We start from the raw sequence: 19,959 nt of genomic DNA on the forward strand, positions 1-19,959 counted from the left end.
TTCATTTTCATTTATTTTTTTAAAGAAAATACCATGACCGTTCATTGTTGACATAGATAAGATTAATTTTGCCACGCAAACTCTTCCTACTTGACATTTTTTGTCAACACCTTATTAAAATATGCATAAATACCATATTATTATAAAATATCTAAACATTACACTTTTGTATAACTGTAAAGATTAAAAAACAGCAAAACTTATGGAACAAATTAAAAACTTTTTATTTAAACTCAACCAAGTAAGAGGCAGTTTGCATCTCTCTTTGTTTATAACTACATAAAAATCTGACTACTTTTGATATAAGGATAACCAAAGTTATCTAAACAAGGATAAATTTAATCTTGGATGTGAGCTGTCACTTGAAATAGTAACAATTACCAAAAGTTTTAAAATCTAAATTATGCTCTATAAATTTAAATAAGTATTACCTATTAATTCCAGTCCTAGTAATTTATCCTAAGAAATTATTCAAATGAACAAAGAGGCTTATTGCAGTATTATTATTAGAGAAAACTGGAAAACTATATGGTTCAGCTACAGAGAATGACCACACACATTTGTACACATAAGCTCAAAGTGATAATTTGAAAGATGACTTAGCAATAGGTAGTGTTTATAAGCCTTCAATGTAAAAGAAGAAACAACAGAAAACTATCTCTGTCGTCATAAAACTTAGCAAAAATTGTTTACTTATATGAATAAGGAGGCTAGAAGGAAAGCATAGATTGTGCCAGGGCAGTGACTTATTTTTCTTTTGTTGTTGGTACTACTACTTAAGCAATTTAAAAAGCTTTAATAAAATTGGTATATAGGAGACAGATGTGGTAGCACATGCCTGTAATCCCAGGGACTTGGAAGGGTGAGGCAAGAGAATCACAAGTTTGAGGGTAGTCTCATCAATTGAGCAAGACCTTGTCTCAAATAAATAAATAAATAAATAAATAAAAAAGTAATACTAGAGAAGCAGCTCAAGAGCCAGAGTGCCCCTGGGTTCAATACCTACTACCACAACATACAAAGAGAAAACTGGTATATAGGAAGATGACTTAGAGCATACATACCTTAATAAAATTTGCATTGATATAGTCTGAATCTTGAGAAGGAGTCTTTAAGGTCAACTTAACTCGGCTATGATCAACTACAAAAAAAAGAAAATATTTCATAAATTATGTATAGTTGGCATTCACATATTTTCTAATGAAGCATAAGTATGGTCAAAGAAGATAACTAAGAATATTTTCTTTAAAAAAATAAATGAAAATGAAGTATAGGTACCAGTAGTGTAATTTCTGACAATACAGTAATAGAAAACAGAACTTAAGTAAAACAAAACCAGTGATGTAAAAAATTGTATTATGATTGTAATAAAATCATCTCTGGAACTTTTTAAAAATACAAATTCTAGGCATAATCCCAGATTTACTACATTAGACTTTAGGATTTAAGCCTCTGTAGCTTTAAAAAAAGCATACCAGGTGGGGAGCAGTGGCGCACACAATCCGCCTGTACTCTCAGCGGTTCAGAGTTCAAAGCCAGCCTCAGCAACAGTGAGGTGCTAGGCAACACACTAAGACCCTGTCTCTAAATAAAATACAAAATAGGGATGGAGATGTGGCTCAGTGGTTGATTGTCCCTGAATTCAATCTCTGGTACCAAAAACAACAACAACAACAAAAAACCTAGCATACCAGGTGGGTGACTAATGAACAATTAACCACTAATAACTAATACACACAAGCTCACTGGCACAAGTTTTATTAGGAAATCTAACTTTCATATTTTACAGGTAACTATAAAAATTAAGTAAATTATGACAAATTAATGAATTAAAATATATCAAAATTGCTCAATGATGTAGTTGCCAATAATATTTATCATTAGGTAATATCAAATTAGGGTAAAAAAATCTATAGACCAAAATTCCAAAAACATTAACTTTATGAAATCACACATTTTTCTTCATTACATTGTATTTAAGTAAACAAAATATGTACATGATTTTTAAAAATTAAATCTGTAATAAAGGTATAATATTAAAATCAAGTCTTCCCCTGGCCTTCAATTTCAGAGTTCATATCTTGTTTTGATTTGTATTTCTTGAATTATGCAAATGATTATACATATTTTCATACATTTCTGGTTATTTATATTTCTTTTTTCCATAAACTGATTATTTATTCTTTGCTTATTCTTCCATGTCTAGTTTTTCCTCCTTCCTTCTATGTAATATACACAGAAAGAGAAAATCAACTCTGTAAGATAGGTAGTGTAAATAGTTTTTTTCAGTTTGTGTGGATTTTAAAACTTTTTATTTAATAAAGAACTAATTTTAGATATACAGAAAAAATGCAATACTAGTTTCCCAGTACTTCTGAGTTTCCTCTAATATTAATATCTCACATAACCACAGTACAATTATAAAAAAATCATAAAATTAACATTATTAAAACATTAATTAAATACACTGCACAACTTTTATCATTTTTCCCCTAATATCTTCTAATTCATGGACAGTGATGTCAAAGGCAATTAAAAACATAAAAAGACAAAAAAAAAAGGTAACAAACAGAAATAAATTTCTTGGCGAACTCTTAAACTTATTTTTCATCTGTCCAAAAAAAGATTTAGTGCGAATTTTATTAATTTATTTTCTTAAGGAAACTTCTTTGAAAATTTGTAGGAAGAGACAAAGAAGAAAGACATGCCAGCTACTAATGACAATTATTCATCTCCTCACCGTGTTTCCAGTTAAGAGAATATTAACATGTTTTAATATTATACGAAAATAATATACTGTCATTTATTCTATTTACCCTAGATATTGCCCCCATTTTATGACATTTGAGATAAAAAATATATGTTAAAAAAAAAGCTTACTTCTGGTAAATGAGAATAAAATATTCAGTAGTTAGAATAAAGGTGGTAAAATAACAATATGAAACTTTCTCTTACCTGTTTCCCAGTAAGAAGGGGTTGGGGTTAGGGTTAGGATTAGGGTTAGTTACCCTTATTCATATGATATATTAGTCTCTATTCAAAGTATCTCAATGGCAGAGTACAATAATTTGTTTAGCACTGGGTTTTCCATAAATATTTCTGATGGTTATGAATCCAAATGAAAAATAGTGATTACCAAATGGCTGCCTACATGCCAAACTGTTTATATGCAGGCTGTGAATTAATTTTTTCTAAGATGAAAAATTTTAAGTATATATACAATAGTATAATGAATTCTTGATTGTCCATTACACAGCTTCAATAATTATCAACATTTTGCTAATCTTACTTCATCTATCACTAATCATTCAACAGGTGGGGACCGAAGAAAGCAAATTAAAATTCAAACTTTTTGGTGTTCTATATTCTGCATTAAATTTAAATCAGTAAGTTCAAAATGGGGCACAAACATGCCTTTTTTAGAATTCCCCATTTACACTCTAAAGCAAGGGTAAATATAGTATAGTCAATGACTTATATTATACAAATACTGTATTTTAATTAAGAATTTAAAAAATAATTCATGCTGTTTATATAACATCTCATATATTTTAATATTCTTCATTGATGTTTTATTAAGCATAAAGATGAGAACAAGTCTAAATATCAAAGAAATAAAATCAATTATTTCTCTTCATGGTTTTGCTGACTGCCTCTACAATCTCCTATGAACCTGACTTCCAACACAAAACCAAGAGGCTCCTTAAGACAGCAGTTTTTCCCTCTCTACCCTAAGCAAACATTAATGACCTATGGCAAAAACAAAAAACAAAAAACAAAAAAAAAAAAAAAAAAAAAAAAAACCCATAAATGTTGTCACCTCCATGGACACAGAAACTGTCTACTAACTAAATCCTACTTCTGAGAAATAAAAGAATCTCTATAATTAAATCATTAATAGGCAGAGTATCATGATCCATCACTTTTAAAGTCTAGCTCAGTTCTAGCCCTTTCAATTTTCAATGAACAAACCGTAAGTGGGTCATCCTTTGACCCAACAGTTTGCTGAAATTTCTCAATTCCGGGATTAGCCTCAGTATTCAGAACATATTAAAAACTCTTACAAATCTGTAAGATTAAAAAAAAATGTATAAATGTGAACAGACTTTTACCAAAGAAGATATACAAAGGCAGCATACACGAAAAGATACAAATTAGAATCAGAATGTGAACCACTAGTATAATACCTATAATCCAAAATTCCAAAATTAGGCATTACACCTGTGGCACACATCTGTAATCCCAGCTGCACAAAAGGCTGAGGCAAGAGAATCACCTGAAACCAGGAGCTCCAGACCAGTCTGGGCAAAATAGTGAGAAATAATCTCAAACAAACAAATGAAAATATCCCACAGTAACAAGTGTTAGTAAGGTCGTGGAGAAATTGGAAGCTTCACACATTACTGTTGGGACTATAAAATGGAATAACCACTTGGATTATAGTTTAACAGTTTCTTAAAAACCTACATGTAAGTTTCTAAAGACACAGCAATTTCATTCCTACATATCATCCACCTAAGAGAAATAAAATTATATGTACACATAAAGATCTATATGGAAATATTTATACCAGCATTATAATGTTCAACTGGTGAACAGATAAAGAAAACACAATATATACATAAAATAAGATACTACTACTCAACAATAAAAAAATGAACTACTGATACTACACCCTGTATGACTGTGTTTATATTAAATTACCAGAAAAGGAAAATCTGTAGAAATAAAGCAGATTAAGCAGTTGCCTGGGGCTTACAACAACAGATCTTTGGGGGCAATAGAATGGATTGTGCTTATTGTTGTGCAACTCTAAATTTACTTAAAAAAAAATCATTGAGTTGTACACTTAAAATGTGTAAATTTCATGGTAAATTTATTTCAAAGTTGTTTAAAACAGACGTGTTAGTAAGCATTCAAAGGAAATTGATAAATTATTCTCTAATAGTAAGTAAATATATTAAGTATGATTACTTTTAAAATAATTTTCAAAATAAAAACAAGTGGAAATCTACCAAAAACTTATCTACCTATCTACTCCATAAATAATTTAAAGACACACTGACCAGCCCAGTGATCTCAAACTCTAGGCAAAGTCTCTCAACTTTAAAACACTGGCATTTTGGCTTGATATTTTTCTTGTGGGGTAAGCTGTATCCTGTGCATTATAGGATGTGTGGCAGTACCCCTTGACTGTATCTATTAGATGCCAATAGCAGCAGACCTGACAACCCCAGACCTACAACTGAATTGTCTCCAGGTGTTGCCAACTGCTGCTTGAGGAGCAAAATCATACTATATTATCTGAGAACCAATGTCTTTTTTTTTTTTTGCATTTTGTATTAGTTCATTTTAGTTATATATAATATCAGGGTTCATTTTGACATAATTATACCAGCTTGAAATATAATTTGCTCTAATTAAGTCCCCAGCATTTCCCCTTTCTCTCCTCCTGTTCCCTTTCTTCTACTCTATTTATTTGTAGTTTTTCTATAGGTCTTTCTTCTATTTATTTATAGTTTTTTTTTTCCCAAATTAGTGCCTTGTGGATATACATAAATGTGAGATTCACTGTGGTAAATTCATATGTACATAGAAAAGTTGTAATGTCCCCCTTCTTTTCTCCCTTATTTTGGTCTAGCTTTTCTTTTGCTTAAATTCTCACCCCACAAATTAATTAAACAGATACTTCTCAAAAGAAGAAATACAAATGACCTGAAAATAAATGAAAAAATGTTCACATCATTACCAATTAGGGAAATGAAAATCAAAACTACACTAAGATTTCATCTCACACCAGTCAGAATGGAAGTCATCAAGAATATAAACAATACGTGCTGGAGAGGATGTGGAGAAAAAGGAATATGAGAATATAAATTAGTACAATCACTATGGAAATCAATATGGAGGTTCTTCAAAAGAACCACATTATGACCCACTATACCATCCCTTGGTTTTTATCCAAAAGAATTAAAGTTATTATATTATAATGATATATGCATACTCATGTTTATAGTAGCATAATTCACAATAGCCAAACTATGGAACCAGCCTAGGTGTTCATCAACAGATGAATGGATCAGGAAAATGTGGGGTATATATACACAATAAAATTTTATTCAGCCACAAAGAAAAATGAAATTACGTCATTAGCAGGAAAAATGGATGGAACTAAAAGATCATTATGTTTAGCAAAAAGCCAACTCAGAGGCCAAAGGTCATATGTTTTCCTCTGTGAGCTAGACAGGAAAAAGGAAAAGAAAGAGGTGAGGAAGGAAGGGATTTCATGAAAATCAAAAGGAGATCAATAGAAGAAAGGGACCAGGGGATGGAAGGTGGAGTGGAGGAGGGAAGTGCTGAGAAGTGATATTGACCAAAATACATTTTTATATTGTGTGCATGTACGAACATGTAACAAATCCCATTATTATGCATTAAATATAATGTACCAATAAAAAGTGTGGAAAGAGAAAAAAAATTCTCACCCCAATTAGTTGCAAGCGATCTAAGCCTCTACCTTTCAGTTTCTAATCAGTAAAATGGAATATAATAAATAGCTTTGTTGTCATAATTATGGTCAAAAATCCATTATGGTGATAATCTATTTAGCACAGATATCAGCAAACATTATAAATTAAGGCTTCCATTTTTTTTCAGAAGACCACTGACCTTGTCCTCTAACCCTATTCAAAATTAGAAAATTCTTCTTTCTACTATCAGCTTTCCTTATGTCCCTCATTACTACTATATCATTCTCAATGATCTGTATGACTGACCATATATGTTTAATCTATTGTTTATCAAGTAGACTAAAATATAAAATTCATAAGGGCAGGGATTTTTGACATTTTGTTTTTTCATGTATCATTAGTACATAATATATACTCAAAGCCTTCTATAAAATGAAATGAATGAAACAACATATAAAATCAGAAATCTGGAGCTATTTAAGATTTCCCTAGATGATGGAAAAATAAGTGGAGAGAATGAGCATTAATTGCAAAGCACTGTAAGATCACCTCAAGATTATCTTGCTTAATAAAGTGTACAGAAACCCTTGCCAATCCCTATTCTTGAAGTGAACTAGTGTTAAATCTAAATATTGGTGTAAACTCCCCCACCTCATTTATATCTAAAAAAGAAGCTCGATGTAATAGTATTAAGAGGTATAGCCTCTTAATTAGTATTCTTATAAAAAAGACCTAGGGAGCTTGTCTGCCCCATCTACCACATAAGTACAGAGTAAGAAGGCAACATCTATGGCAAGCCCTCACCAGATACCAATATGCTGTTGCTCCGATCTTGGACTTCCCAGCCTCTACAACTGTTCTGTTTATAAACCATTCAATTTATGGTATTTTTGTTATAACAGCCTGAATAAACAAATATAACTGGTGAGGAAAGTAGGGTGTTTTGCAAAAACCTTAATGAGTGGTTATTATCCTAGGTACCATAAAATGTTTAGATCTATTTAACACTCCAAACAATCCTAAAAATATTATCATTATCATCATCTCCATTTTTACAGATGAGGAAATCCAGGTACAAAGAAAATGAGTCCAAGATAGGTACTAAGTGGTGAAGTTGGGATTTGAATTTTTGAAGTTAAGAACTCTTCACCATTATCCTAAGCTGCCACTTGTTATTTCTGCTAACACTGGTCATCCACATATTCCACAGCTGAGAATAATGTAGAACAACAGAAAGATGAAGGGTTAAATTTAGGCAACAAAATCAGTAAGGAACAGAGGAATGAAAACAAGAGAAGAATGAGATGATCTAAAGGAGAGTTGTTATTATTAAAAAAGAAAATTTTAGGACAGGGACAGGTGAATGACACCAAGATAGCACAAAATAAACACTGAAAAAAGACCACTGAATCTGCCAATTAAGAAGTCACAAGAATTTTATATTTTATCAAGGAGGTTTTAGAAGTTTTAAGAAAGACTAAGAGTTAAAGGTATGGTGTCATGAAATGCAGATATTTCAAGACACTAGAAGTAAAGGCAAAGAGAAAAAAAGACTACTGGTTGCTTTATTAGATAGCAGGTACCAAGCAAAGTATGTGTTTAAAGTTACTCTGTCAGAAAACTGTTATCTAAGAATATAATTATAATGTTATTAGAATATAATGCTATTTTGACCCCTAAGAATAGTGGACCCACAAATAAGTGAGCCACCGTATGACCAATTTTTTTCATGCATAAGTAATTAATCAAGGTTCTTATTGTGAACAGATAATAGATCTGTCAGCATTTAGCATTTTATAAAAACATTCATTATCTATATTATATTTTAATGAAATTGCTTCTTTGAACAGAGTCTATAAAAGATATTCTTAAAATTTTAGTATTTAAAAGCAATTTATTATTAGAGAAACTGTGGTGTTTAAAGGGATAAAATTAAACAACAAATTAGAAGGAAAAACACAATTACAAATTATTTCGAAGTGTACCTTGGAAAAAAAGATTATTTACTAATTCCTTAACAATCAAACTTGGGAAGAATAAAGCTAGTTAGGTTACAAAAGACTAATTAGCATTTCTGTTTTGTTCTATCAACATATTTCAAACTTACATGGCAGTATGTCCTTATATCTGTTCTTTTTAACATTTTCTTCTTTTTCTCCAGTGGCTGTGGGATAAATCTTTTCTGTTCTATATTTGGTAGATAATCTTCTTAATCGCTTAAAATACAAGAAAATAAAATTCAAGTTTAGAGAAACATTTATATTTTTAAATGTTAATGATTTACAATCACTAAATTTTGCTGACCCAATTCTTCACAACTAATTTTCCTGTTTCTCTAAGCTCTTAATTTCCCCATCCCTAAATAATTAACCCTAAGGATTTCTTTTAGCAAAAGTGCAAACATAAGATTTGCATTTATTCCAATGAGAAGCAAAGGTGATAACTAAAATAAAAATTAGTAATTTTATTTTAAAATATCATTAATAAGCTGAGTCAGGATACTTAGTTCTTTAATGTATTCAAGTAATTTCTGTTTTAACTGTTGCAATAAATAAGTTGAAAAATCATGCCTAAAAAGAATTATGTACGATTTCTTCTCTCAATAAACCATGAGCATCCATGATGTGCCATGCTAAGGCATAAGCTAATAATTACTTATAAGACACTGCAAAACAAAGTTCTTTCATATTGAATTGGAAATGTCCAACAAAGACTAATTCTACTTATTCACTGCAATACAGAAGTGGTTTGTGGGTTAGTGACAAATTCTTACCACATATGGCAGTAGGGATGTTCGTTGGGACTGGAATATTTCTGCATGTCAGTAATACACTTCCTGCTTTCAGAAGTACTGAAAGTCGGCATTGTGAATTGTTTAAATTCTACTCAACTACACTGCTAAAATTTAATTTCAAAGAAGTTTACTTTCTTTCAGGCTTAAAAGACATATTGAAGGCATTATGGTTTTACTGTTCAACAAATTATTAAATACAAATGAAATGAAAAAGATGTCTGGTAACATTTAACTTCTTCACCATTTATTTTTGCTACTTGTAATGTTTTTAAGCAACTAAGAATGTTACATCTGCTCTTTTTAAAATCATCAATTTTAATATAAAAATCTTTGCCTCATTGTTGTTATAATTTAACATAAAGCACTTGAAATAAATAGGCCCTTAAATGCAGAATGGATAATGTTTTTGTCTTACTTTAAAATTACTTAATTTTATCATTATAAGATGATGAAAAATCTTACAATCTTGTTCTGTGTTGGCACAATGCCAAGTGCTATATTTACAATGTTTTTCTCCCTGTGGTAATGAAGTTCTTAAAATATATACAAGGTTATCAAGGGAAAACACTGTATTCAGTTTTTTTGTTATTGGTGAGAGGGTGGTAAAACCAGAACTTGGATACAATGTTGGTGGAAAAAATCATCAGCACAACTCAAGGAGGGAAATCTGGAAATTACAAATGCATATAATGTCTTGGTAGTTATTATTTCTACAAGTTTGTCCTCCAGATAAAACTCACACACATGAAATACTATATGCACAAGTTATTTATTGCAGCAATGTTTATAATAGCAAAAGATTGCAAATAATTTTTAAGTTCTTTAATAGGGCTGTCTATATACATTTGTTTTATTCATATAGTCAACTTTTATGATACTGCTAGAAAACAAGTGAGAAGCTCTGTATATATGGCAACTATGGCAATATCTCAAAAATACATATTAAATGTAAAAGGCAGAAAAAAATATGTGCATATAAATATACTACTACTGGTGTTTGAAAGAATTTAAAATATATTTGTATTTGTTCATATGCATAAAATGTCTGGAAGAAAACAAATATTTGTGGGGATGGGAAATGGGTGAGAAGGAGATATCACTACATGTCTTTTCATACCTTTTGGATAGGAGTACATTGCCTGTTTTACAAAGTTAAATATAAAATAATGGGAAAGTCAGAAAGACTTTGATTTCATATTCCATATTAACAAAAACATCTTACATATTTAATCAGAATTTTGTTTCTTCTGCTCAAAGATTAGGTATCTGAAAGGACACATTTCAGTATCCTAATGCATAATAAATATGTGAATTTGATTTGCAAAAGGATATCAATTTAACAACTACAGAAACACAGGAAGAAAAAGAATGCATTTTAAATTACTGCCTCAAAAAATATATGTAACAAAAACAACAAAAAAGGAGCTGAATTTAATTATAAATGTTAATGTACTTTTGGACTCTGTTGTCACTCTAAACATTTCTTCTTTTATGTGACAAATTATGTTATTGAGAAAGGTACAAAGTTTTTATGTCAAAGAATTGCCAGTAATTATATAGTGAACCTTGAGAACACTAGTATGTCACAACAGATATTTAAGTTTGATTTTTCTTCTCTTTTTAATATTTATTTTTTAGTTGTAGTTGGACACAAAACCTTTATTTATTTATTTATTTATTTATTTATTTATTTATTTATTTATTTATTTATATTTGGTGCTGAGGATCAAACCCAGGGCTCACAAGTGCTAGGTGAGTGCTCTACCACTGAGCCACAACCCCCGCCCCTTAAGTTTGAATTTCTATTATTCAGTTTTCTTAAAGCCTGGCATATCATGGAATGCTTTATACATTCAAGCTTAAAATGAAGAATGTTCTAGGAAAATGATAGTCTTTCTAAATATTATACTTAGCTCTGATATGGTTATTACAACTGTAAAAATGTACTAAAACATCAATTGTACCCCATATGTAAAATTACTATTAATGAAATATATGTATATGCGAAATATATGTACATATAAAGAGAGAGAGAAAACTTAGAAATTTTCACACCCATCAAGATACAAAGGTGGTCTATAAAACATATTAAAGCTTTGTTTTATATTTAAAAAGCAAATTCTATTCAACTGTATTAAAAAGATATCTTCAAGTAGAAGTACAAAAAAATAAGTCGGCTTAACAGTTGAATTTAAATTCTGGATCTGCTACTTTAGATTGTATGACAATGAACACATTTAATCCCCCAGTGTCATAACCCTTATAAAATGGAAATAATAATTCCATACTCAGCAAGAGCCTGGCATATAAAATGGATCAGTAAATGTTAACTACTATTACAGTCAATTATGGAAAACTATTCAAATGTTCTGTTACTTCAGACTTATTTCTTTAAACTCTTTCCTAGATAAAAGATCAAGAAGAATTACACATTCTGGGTCAATTTGTCTGCCTGAACTGGTGAGTACTATAAAACAGCAGTTTGCCTACCACACTTCCAGGTTCAGGCTTCAGAATCACCTGGGTAGGGTTATGGGGGGAGAGGCACAGTCTGACAGCCCACCTTTAGAGTTTTTGGTTTAATAGGTCTGCAGTAAAACCTGAGAATTTGCATTTTTAGTTCCCAGGTGCTGCTGCTACAGTTCATGACCAAGTTTTAAGAACTACTAGTACAATAAGGTCTCTAAGCTTTAGAAGGAGTGTTCATTAACATGGGAAAATGAAGGTTGATTTTCAACAATTCTTAGGTTTCTCTGTATTTTATGTATGGGTTGACAGCATCAAATAATTTTGAAAAAAAAGTGCTTAGGAATTTTTCATAAAATAATGGAGAATTAGGAATGAAGAGGGAAAATTATAGTTATCAAAGGCAAACAAAAAAGGTGGGTGTGGAGGAATGGAGATCATGGTTAAGCAACAAGTCAAAGCAAAAGCTCTAATTGCAAGAAACAAAAAGGGCATAAATGAAAGAACTTAAAAATTTTGAAACCGCAAATTAACACTCTTTTTAAAGTCACTTTTCTCTCTCATAAAACAGAATCATCCACCTGTGTATGGACACGGTAACACTGTACACGCTTTTTCATTGCGGCTATTCCACTTAAATACCTCCAAACTTCACAATCTTTTAAGACCTAGCTCCTTTAAAGCGTTTCTGATGTTCCTAGTCCAAAAAATAATCTTTCCCTTTCAAAATCTTCTTATGTTGAATAAATTAATCTCAGAATAAGACTTGATTTAGATTAAAGCTTTGTTATTTTTAAACCACTCAACATGCTACCAAAGTTTAACTATATGAAACAGAAAGTACCTATATATACAATATTGTTTTAACTTTCTTACCAAATTCCTTTGTCTCTAGTGAAGCTGTCACTAGGAAATTAAAAGAAAGAAAACAAAAACAAAAACCTTATATTGTTGAGAAACACGCCATCACATACTAAGAGATCTTTACAAACACAGTATTATGTGATACACACTATGAGAACAGCATGGAAGTAAACGTTTAATAAAATAATTCATTTATTAAGTAGCATAATTATTTCAAATAATATCTTAAATGGGCAGAAATATACCAAAATGGCAAAAATTAACAGATGCCCACACTACACTCTATCATGTGTGGCCTTCTTTTTTTAAAAAAGTAAGAAAATAAACAAAAGCATTTTATTTAGATATTTTTAATTAAGTCTACATTTACTGGGTTTGGAAAAGTTGCATAAATGAATTCCTTAAATAAATGTACTACTGTATCAGTTACACTTCTAAAAACCAAGTAAGATCATTTTAGCTTTATACTCAAAAACTCCAATGAGTCTATCACCTTCAAGAGAACTACCAATTCTTAGTTTAATTATCAAATACTTTTCTGCCTATTCAATTTCCTAGCCTCTTTTTATAATACTCTATCACTGCAGTATGATGCTTCAGTCAAACAAAATTAATTACCAATCACCACCACCAGAAACCCTGATCACTTAAATATCAGTTTCACAATTTTTGCTTGTTGATAAGTTCCTAGGACTGGATAGTGTTATTTCCTTTGTGAAGCCCTTCTTGAAACTTCCCTCCTTGCTCTCCAGCCCCCTTGAGTCCATAATATATCACTCTATTATCACTTAGGATAAAAATACTTTAATACTTGTCTCTCCACAACACTATAAAACTGAATGCAGCTGGGGGCTGCAGGTGGCAGCCCAGGCCTATAGTCCCAGTGGTTCTCTAATGGTGGAGGCAGGAGGATCACGTATTCAAAGTCAGCCTAAGCAAAAATGATGCATTAAATTACTCAGTGAGACCCTGTCTTTAAATAAAATACAAAATAGGACTGGGGATGTGGCTCAGTAGTACCCCTAAAAAGATCAACAAAACCAAACAAACAAACAAAAAAACTCCAACCAAAAAAACAAAACTGAATGCATAGACACAATACCTTTATTTATTTTTATGTGGTGCTGAGGATCAAACCCAGTGCCTCACACGTGCTATATAAGTGCTCTACCACTGAGCTACAACCCCAGCCCAGAGCATGGACTATTTTATTGGGCTTTAAAGACCAAAATCTAATGCAAATCAAATCACCTTAAAAATTGGCATTTTACTACTGGGCCTTAAATTGTAATTTTTGATGCAAACAAAATCTGAGTTTAATATTCATTTTGTTTTAGCAGTGCTGGGGATTGAACACAGGGCCTCACGCATGCCAGACAAGTACTCTACCACTGAGCTAGCTTCTCAGCCCAATATTCACTTTGTTCTAAAGTTCCAAATAAATTGTTTTTCCTTTAATTTTTAAAACTCAAAACTGAATTCCCCTAATCTGAAACCAATAAACTGATTTTCAAAGGCTTCAAAAGTCAAAAGTAATATGACTATTTTCTTTAAAGATATCTGATTATGTGTCAAGACTTCAATTCTCAAAGGCTAGAACAGCTTCATTGTTTATTTAGGGACTGACCCTACTGCTAATGTGGTCTATGAATTTGTTCAATCTCTCCAGAGTCAAATAGCTAATTGTCTGTTGGGTTATCTACTGAGTGTGTCTCAAGAGCATCACAAACACATCAAATAGCACCATCATTCAACAGCTGCTCAAGCCAAAACCTAGGAATCATCCTTGAGTCCTACGTTTAGCTCACCTTATTCCACACTCCCCATATAATCCAACAGCAAGCTCTAATACTAAAATATAGTTAGTGCACTTCACATTTGTCAAACAGAGTTTGAATTGAGAATACATTTAGACAGACATGCATTAATTTTTTTTTTTATACCAGGGATTTAACCCAGGAGTGCTTAACCACTGAGTGACATCCCCAGCCCTTTTTATTTTGTATTTTGAGACAGGACTCACTCAGTTGCTTAGGGCCTTACTAAACTGCTGAGGCTGGCTTTGAACTTGAGATCCTCCTGCCTCAGACTCCCAAGCCACTGGGATTATAGGTGTGTGTCACAGTACCCAGCTGTTGGCAGAATTTCAAATTAAGAAAACAATAAATGAACAACAACAACAAGAAGGAATAAAACTGCTCAGCACGGTGGTCAATCAGGAGGCTTAGACAAGAGGATTCCAAGTCAAGACTAGCCTCAGCAATTTAGCAAGACCCCGTCTCAAAATAAAAAAAATAAAAAGAATTGGGGATACCACTGCTAGCTCAGTGGTAAAGCAACCCTGGGTTTAATTCCAGCACAAAAGGGGGGGAAAAGGAAGAAGAAAAAGAAAAAGAACTAAAATGAAAATTAAGCTAATTCAAATTCTTTTTGGAATAGTTGGAATATAAATAAATTAAACACCAGAGCTTAAGATCTCTCATACTTTGTTACCATTGCCTCAAATTCCTCAATGTCACAACTTAAATATGCACAATCAGAACATACGTATCTTTTTAAAAAAATTACAATAGACCTTATTTTTTTAAATAATTTTATTTTGTTTATTTTTTTTTTAAAATGTGGTGCTGGGGATTGAACTCAATGCCTTACATGTGCTAGGCAAGCATTCTAACACTCAGCCACAACTCCAGCCTGAATATATGTATCTTTTAAAAAAAATTTTTAATATTTATTTTTTAGTTGGACACAATATCTTTATTTTTATTTATTTATTTTTATGTGGTGCTGAGGATCGAACCCACGGCCTTGCCCGTACTCAGGCGAGTGCTCTGCTGCTGAGCCACAACCCCAGCCTTAAAAAACATGTTTAGTTGAGCATGGACACATTTTTATGTGGTGCTGAGGAGCCCAGTGCTTCATCACATGCTAGGCAACTGCCCAACCCTAGAATACAGTATCTCAAAACTGCACTGGGTATAGTAAAATAAGATAATTAAGCTTAAAAGGTACATTGTAGCAAAACAATAGGGATACCTACCCCTAAAATCACAGTGTTTTGACATTGCTATGAAAACTTTTGAGGTAATGATATAGAGCAGAATAAGGAAGGGTAATGGAGTGAATATGACTATAAGAATACGACTATAATCATGTGATAGTCATGTATGAATATGCCATGATGAAACCCATTATTCTGTAAAATTAAAATGCTCTAATAAAAAATGAAATTACAATATAAAATAAATTCTGGAGGTAATACTGGAGAATCCATCTGAATTTTAAAAGTGGGTCTGGCACCATTATATACAACTATAATGCACCAATAAAAATATGGAAAAATAAAAGAGGGTTTGGGACATAATTGATATTTAACTGTAAAAAGAATAAATTCATCTAGTTTTACATATGAGATATTTACTTATCCTGAGCCACACACAAAAAAAATATCACCCGATCATAATACTATTAATTTAACTCTACCATACAAGTTGCTTTAATGCCAAACCAAAATAGGTTTTAAAACCCCAATAAATAAACTGGACAAAGTGGCACATACCTATAATTCCAACTACTTGGGAGGTCTGAGGCAGGAGCATTGGGGATTTGAGGGTGGCCTAAGCCATTTTTAAAAAAGCAGTCACGTTAAAAAAAAATTAAAATCTACAGCAGCAAATAGTAAACTATACTATGTCTAACTATTGTGAAATCTTTACAAACACATTAAAATATACTTATATACTAATAGCTGTTTATAAGCACAACTAAAACAATCAAAGGAGTTTCAACTGTAAAACTGAACAATATAACCTTCAATTGCAAAATATGTGAAAATTCATCTTCCTGTCCTGTCTTTGCTCACCTTGTTTTCACCACTGTCTAATAAACTAACTTGTTTGCCATTCTTCTTCAAACGTATGGTTACACCTCCTCATTTGAAGCCTAAATCAAGATTGATTGATAAAAGGCATAACTTTGAAGTAAATAAGGGCCAGTCTTAAAAGAGTCTGTGTAAAAGAAAAGTCTTTGTTTAAAATTATTCTGTGTTTTAACTCATTTATTTCTATGTTTCAGTTATTCCCCTATTTGTCCTTGCTTCCTTTTACCTCAGTACAGAAATCATCTTGATGAAACATTTCCTGAGACTAATACTGACATATAGCCCCATCATCCACTTCCTCCCAAACTGCTTCCTCATCAAACCACAGCCCACTATATGCACCTCTAATCTAGGACATATCCCAATGCAAAATAATTATACATATGCCATGCTGACAGAACATGAATTCCCTGAAGAGGCAGACCATACCAGCTACTATCAGAATAACCCATGACAAACAGTAGAGAGTCTAAAACTATTTAGGTCTTCTCAAGAGGTAATATTCAGAGAAAACACATGTAAATCAGAAGTGACCAACATACTTAAATGATTTTGTCTCCCTTGCTTACACTTCATTTCTACTTTACAATAGGACAGCTCTGAGTCAGAGAAGCTGGGGATCAATTTCCATCTCCATCATTACTAGCGAAGAAGATCTCCCCAACCCAGTTTTCTCATCCTCCCTGAACAGATCCATCACTATTAGCAAAAACCTCCCCAACCAAGTTTTATCATCCTCCTTGAAAAGGTTCAGCAATAATCCTTAATTTCAAGAATTTGCTTTTAAAGAAAACTCTGTACTACATACTTTACAAATAACAATAAAAAATATGGCAAACATGGAACTAAAAGTAAAAAAATAATTTTAAATTAACAGCTTATAATATAGACCCCCCTACACACACACACACACACACACACACACACGCACACACACACAGCCTAGACAAATAAATACTTTTCTTTTTTTTTTTTTTAATTTTTTTTTTTTAATATTTATTATTTTTTAGTTCTCGGCGGACACAACATCTTTGTTGGTATGTGGTGCTGAGGATCGAACCCGGGCCGCACGCATGCCAGGCGAGCGCGCTACCGCTTGAGCCACATCTCCAGCCCCATAAATACTTTTCTTAAAGAAAGGCTCAGCAGGGACTGGGGATGTGGCTCAAGCGGTAGCGTGCTCGCCTGGCATGTGTGTGGCCTGGGTTTGATCCTCAGCACCACATACAAAACAAAGATGTTGTGTCCGCCGATAACTAAAAAAAATAAATATTAAAATTCTCTCTCTCTCCCTCTCTCTTTAAAACAAAAAAAAAGAAAAAAGAAAGGCTCAGCTGGTTGCAGTGGTTCACATCTGTAATCCCAGTGGCTCGGAGGGCTGAGACCGAAGATCTCAGTTCAAAGCCGGCCTCAGGAATGGTGAGGTGCTAAGCAACTCTGTGAGACCCTGTCTCTAAATAAAATACAAAATTGGGCTGGGGATATGGCTCAGTGGCTGAGTGCCCCTGAGTTTAATTACTGGTTATTCCCCCCATCGACCCCCCCCCCCCGCAAAAAGAAAGAAAAGAAATAAACACAAGTCTATCTTCTCCCTACCCAGAAGATGTATTTCTATGGAAATTGAAGTAGAATACCATTCAAATTAGAAGGATAATAAAATTTTATCACATGTACTACTTTTACTGAAAAGAAGATATCTAATACAGTGAATGGAACAGAAATGTTCCAGAATTATTTTATTTTTGTTTCAACTCATGGGGCCCTCACATTTTCTTTCAGTTCCTTCTTTTTTTCTTTATCTAGTGCCCCTCTATCCATTTAACTCATGTAATCAATAGTGTTTTCACTGATTTTCCAAGTCAATCTCATCCTCAAATATCTTCTCCCATTGTCCCCATGGTATGCTGAAACATTAAAAGCTCTAGGCATTAAAACTATGGTTGCCCCTGACTATGCCTTCTCTCATCTGGTTTTATGTCCTGATTTTGTTTCAAGAAAACAGGATCAATATAGTCTCCTTGTGCCTCCAAAGGGGACCAAAGCAATCCCATAATATATAATATATGTGTGTGTATGTGTGTGTGAGTGTGTGTGTGTGTGTCTGTGTGCGTGTGCGTGCATTTTACTCAGTAAAACAGAGTATCAAGGTTCAGTGTTTACACATAAAACCACAATTACGTTAATTCTGTTTAGTTCCAACTAAGATATAAAACAAAAAAGATCCTCAAATTAATAGCAAGGACAAGAATTCATATTAATCATTGTAAAAACAAATATGACACAGGAAAAGTATTACTTCTGTAGTTTAAGAGAGATCAATACACAGTTACCACTATATGGATTTTTTTTTTCAGGATAGAGTGCCACAAAACTATGGTCAACAAACCAAACTTTTCGAAGAAAAACATACACTTCCTGGTGAACCTAAGCTCCCTGAAGAACATTTTATTTATTTTTCCCCTTTACTGCTTTACTGAAATTATTTTTATAAAGTCACCAATAATCTCCAAAAGGTATCAAAATGTATACATGTATGTACAGTAAAAAGATACAGATATGTATAGTAAAAAGAAAAGGTAAGGTTCAGATTCAACAGTCACCATCATGATGATAATGATTAGTTTCACTTCATTTTCTCCTAATCTATCCCATTTGCTAATGTTTTAGGTTGTATAGATACAGTGATAAACAGGGAAAAATCCCTGTTCTTATGCAGTACACATTCCAAAAGTATGTTATAGTCACATAATATTTATCACTCCTGCCTTTTAACAACCCTGCCCCATTCACAACCACTGCTGCTACAGCCAATGATTATAATTTACTGCCTGACAGGTATCTCTAATTCTTTTTATTATCCCAGAGTGCCACATATAATGCTTCCTATATATTCAATATGGCATAATATGACTTCTAGACATAATGGGCATTGATAACCACATATGTAATATCACAGTCAATGAACTGGAACCCAACTTCATTTATAACACAATAAGTTGATTATTGATTAAGTCAAAAGTTGAGATAATATAGTTTGTGTAACTGGAGAATACAAAATGCTATTTGTAACCTGTTTTTCCTTTTCTTTTTCTCTTTTTTTTTTTTTTTTTTTTTTTACCATCACACAAAGTGAAAGCAGTAAAAGGGAAAGGTGAAAGAAGCAAAGTCCAGAAACACCAGACAAGTTTTCAAGAATTCTCTACCAATGGAGTTACCTAGGACCCACTGAATTCTTGCAGGAATTAGTTGTGACAGCATGTGTGAAATGTTGCCTACCAGAGAAACTCAGTAAAGGTACAAAGCCCAGGTCTATGACTGGAGCATAGTCACATAAGCACTCTCTGCTTGGCATATAGCAAAATTCTAAACTCCCAGAAGGAAAACAGGTGTTCAACATAAATCATATTGTTTGTGCCACAGAGACACAGTGAGCCACTCTTATCAGCAAAACCCTTTCAAAAGCTCAAGTCAAAACATCAGACAAG

The 19,959-nt window shown here is 32.4% G+C and overlaps 1 protein-coding gene across 4 annotated transcripts in view; it reads right to left on the minus strand.

The window, feature by feature from the left end:
• Positions 1-19,959, minus strand: part of PTPN12 (protein tyrosine phosphatase non-receptor type 12) — a 110,438-nt gene that overhangs the window by 56,269 nt on the left and 34,210 nt on the right. For all 4 annotated transcript variants that reach the window (XM_081282807.1, XM_081282805.1, XM_081282806.1 and 1 more), the window contains exons 2-3: positions 8,578-8,686; positions 1,065-1,141 (exon numbers count right to left, since the gene is read on the minus strand). In XM_081282807.1, coding sequence (XP_081138933.1) covers positions 1,065-1,141; positions 8,578-8,686 — 186 coding nt within the window. The remainder of the gene's footprint in view (positions 1-1,064; positions 1,142-8,577; positions 8,687-19,959) is intronic.

Source organism: Spermophilus citellus (genome assembly GCF_964194105.1).
Source record: "Spermophilus citellus genome assembly, chromosome: 3".
Lineage (NCBI taxonomy): Eukaryota > Metazoa > Chordata > Mammalia > Rodentia > Sciuridae > Spermophilus > Spermophilus citellus.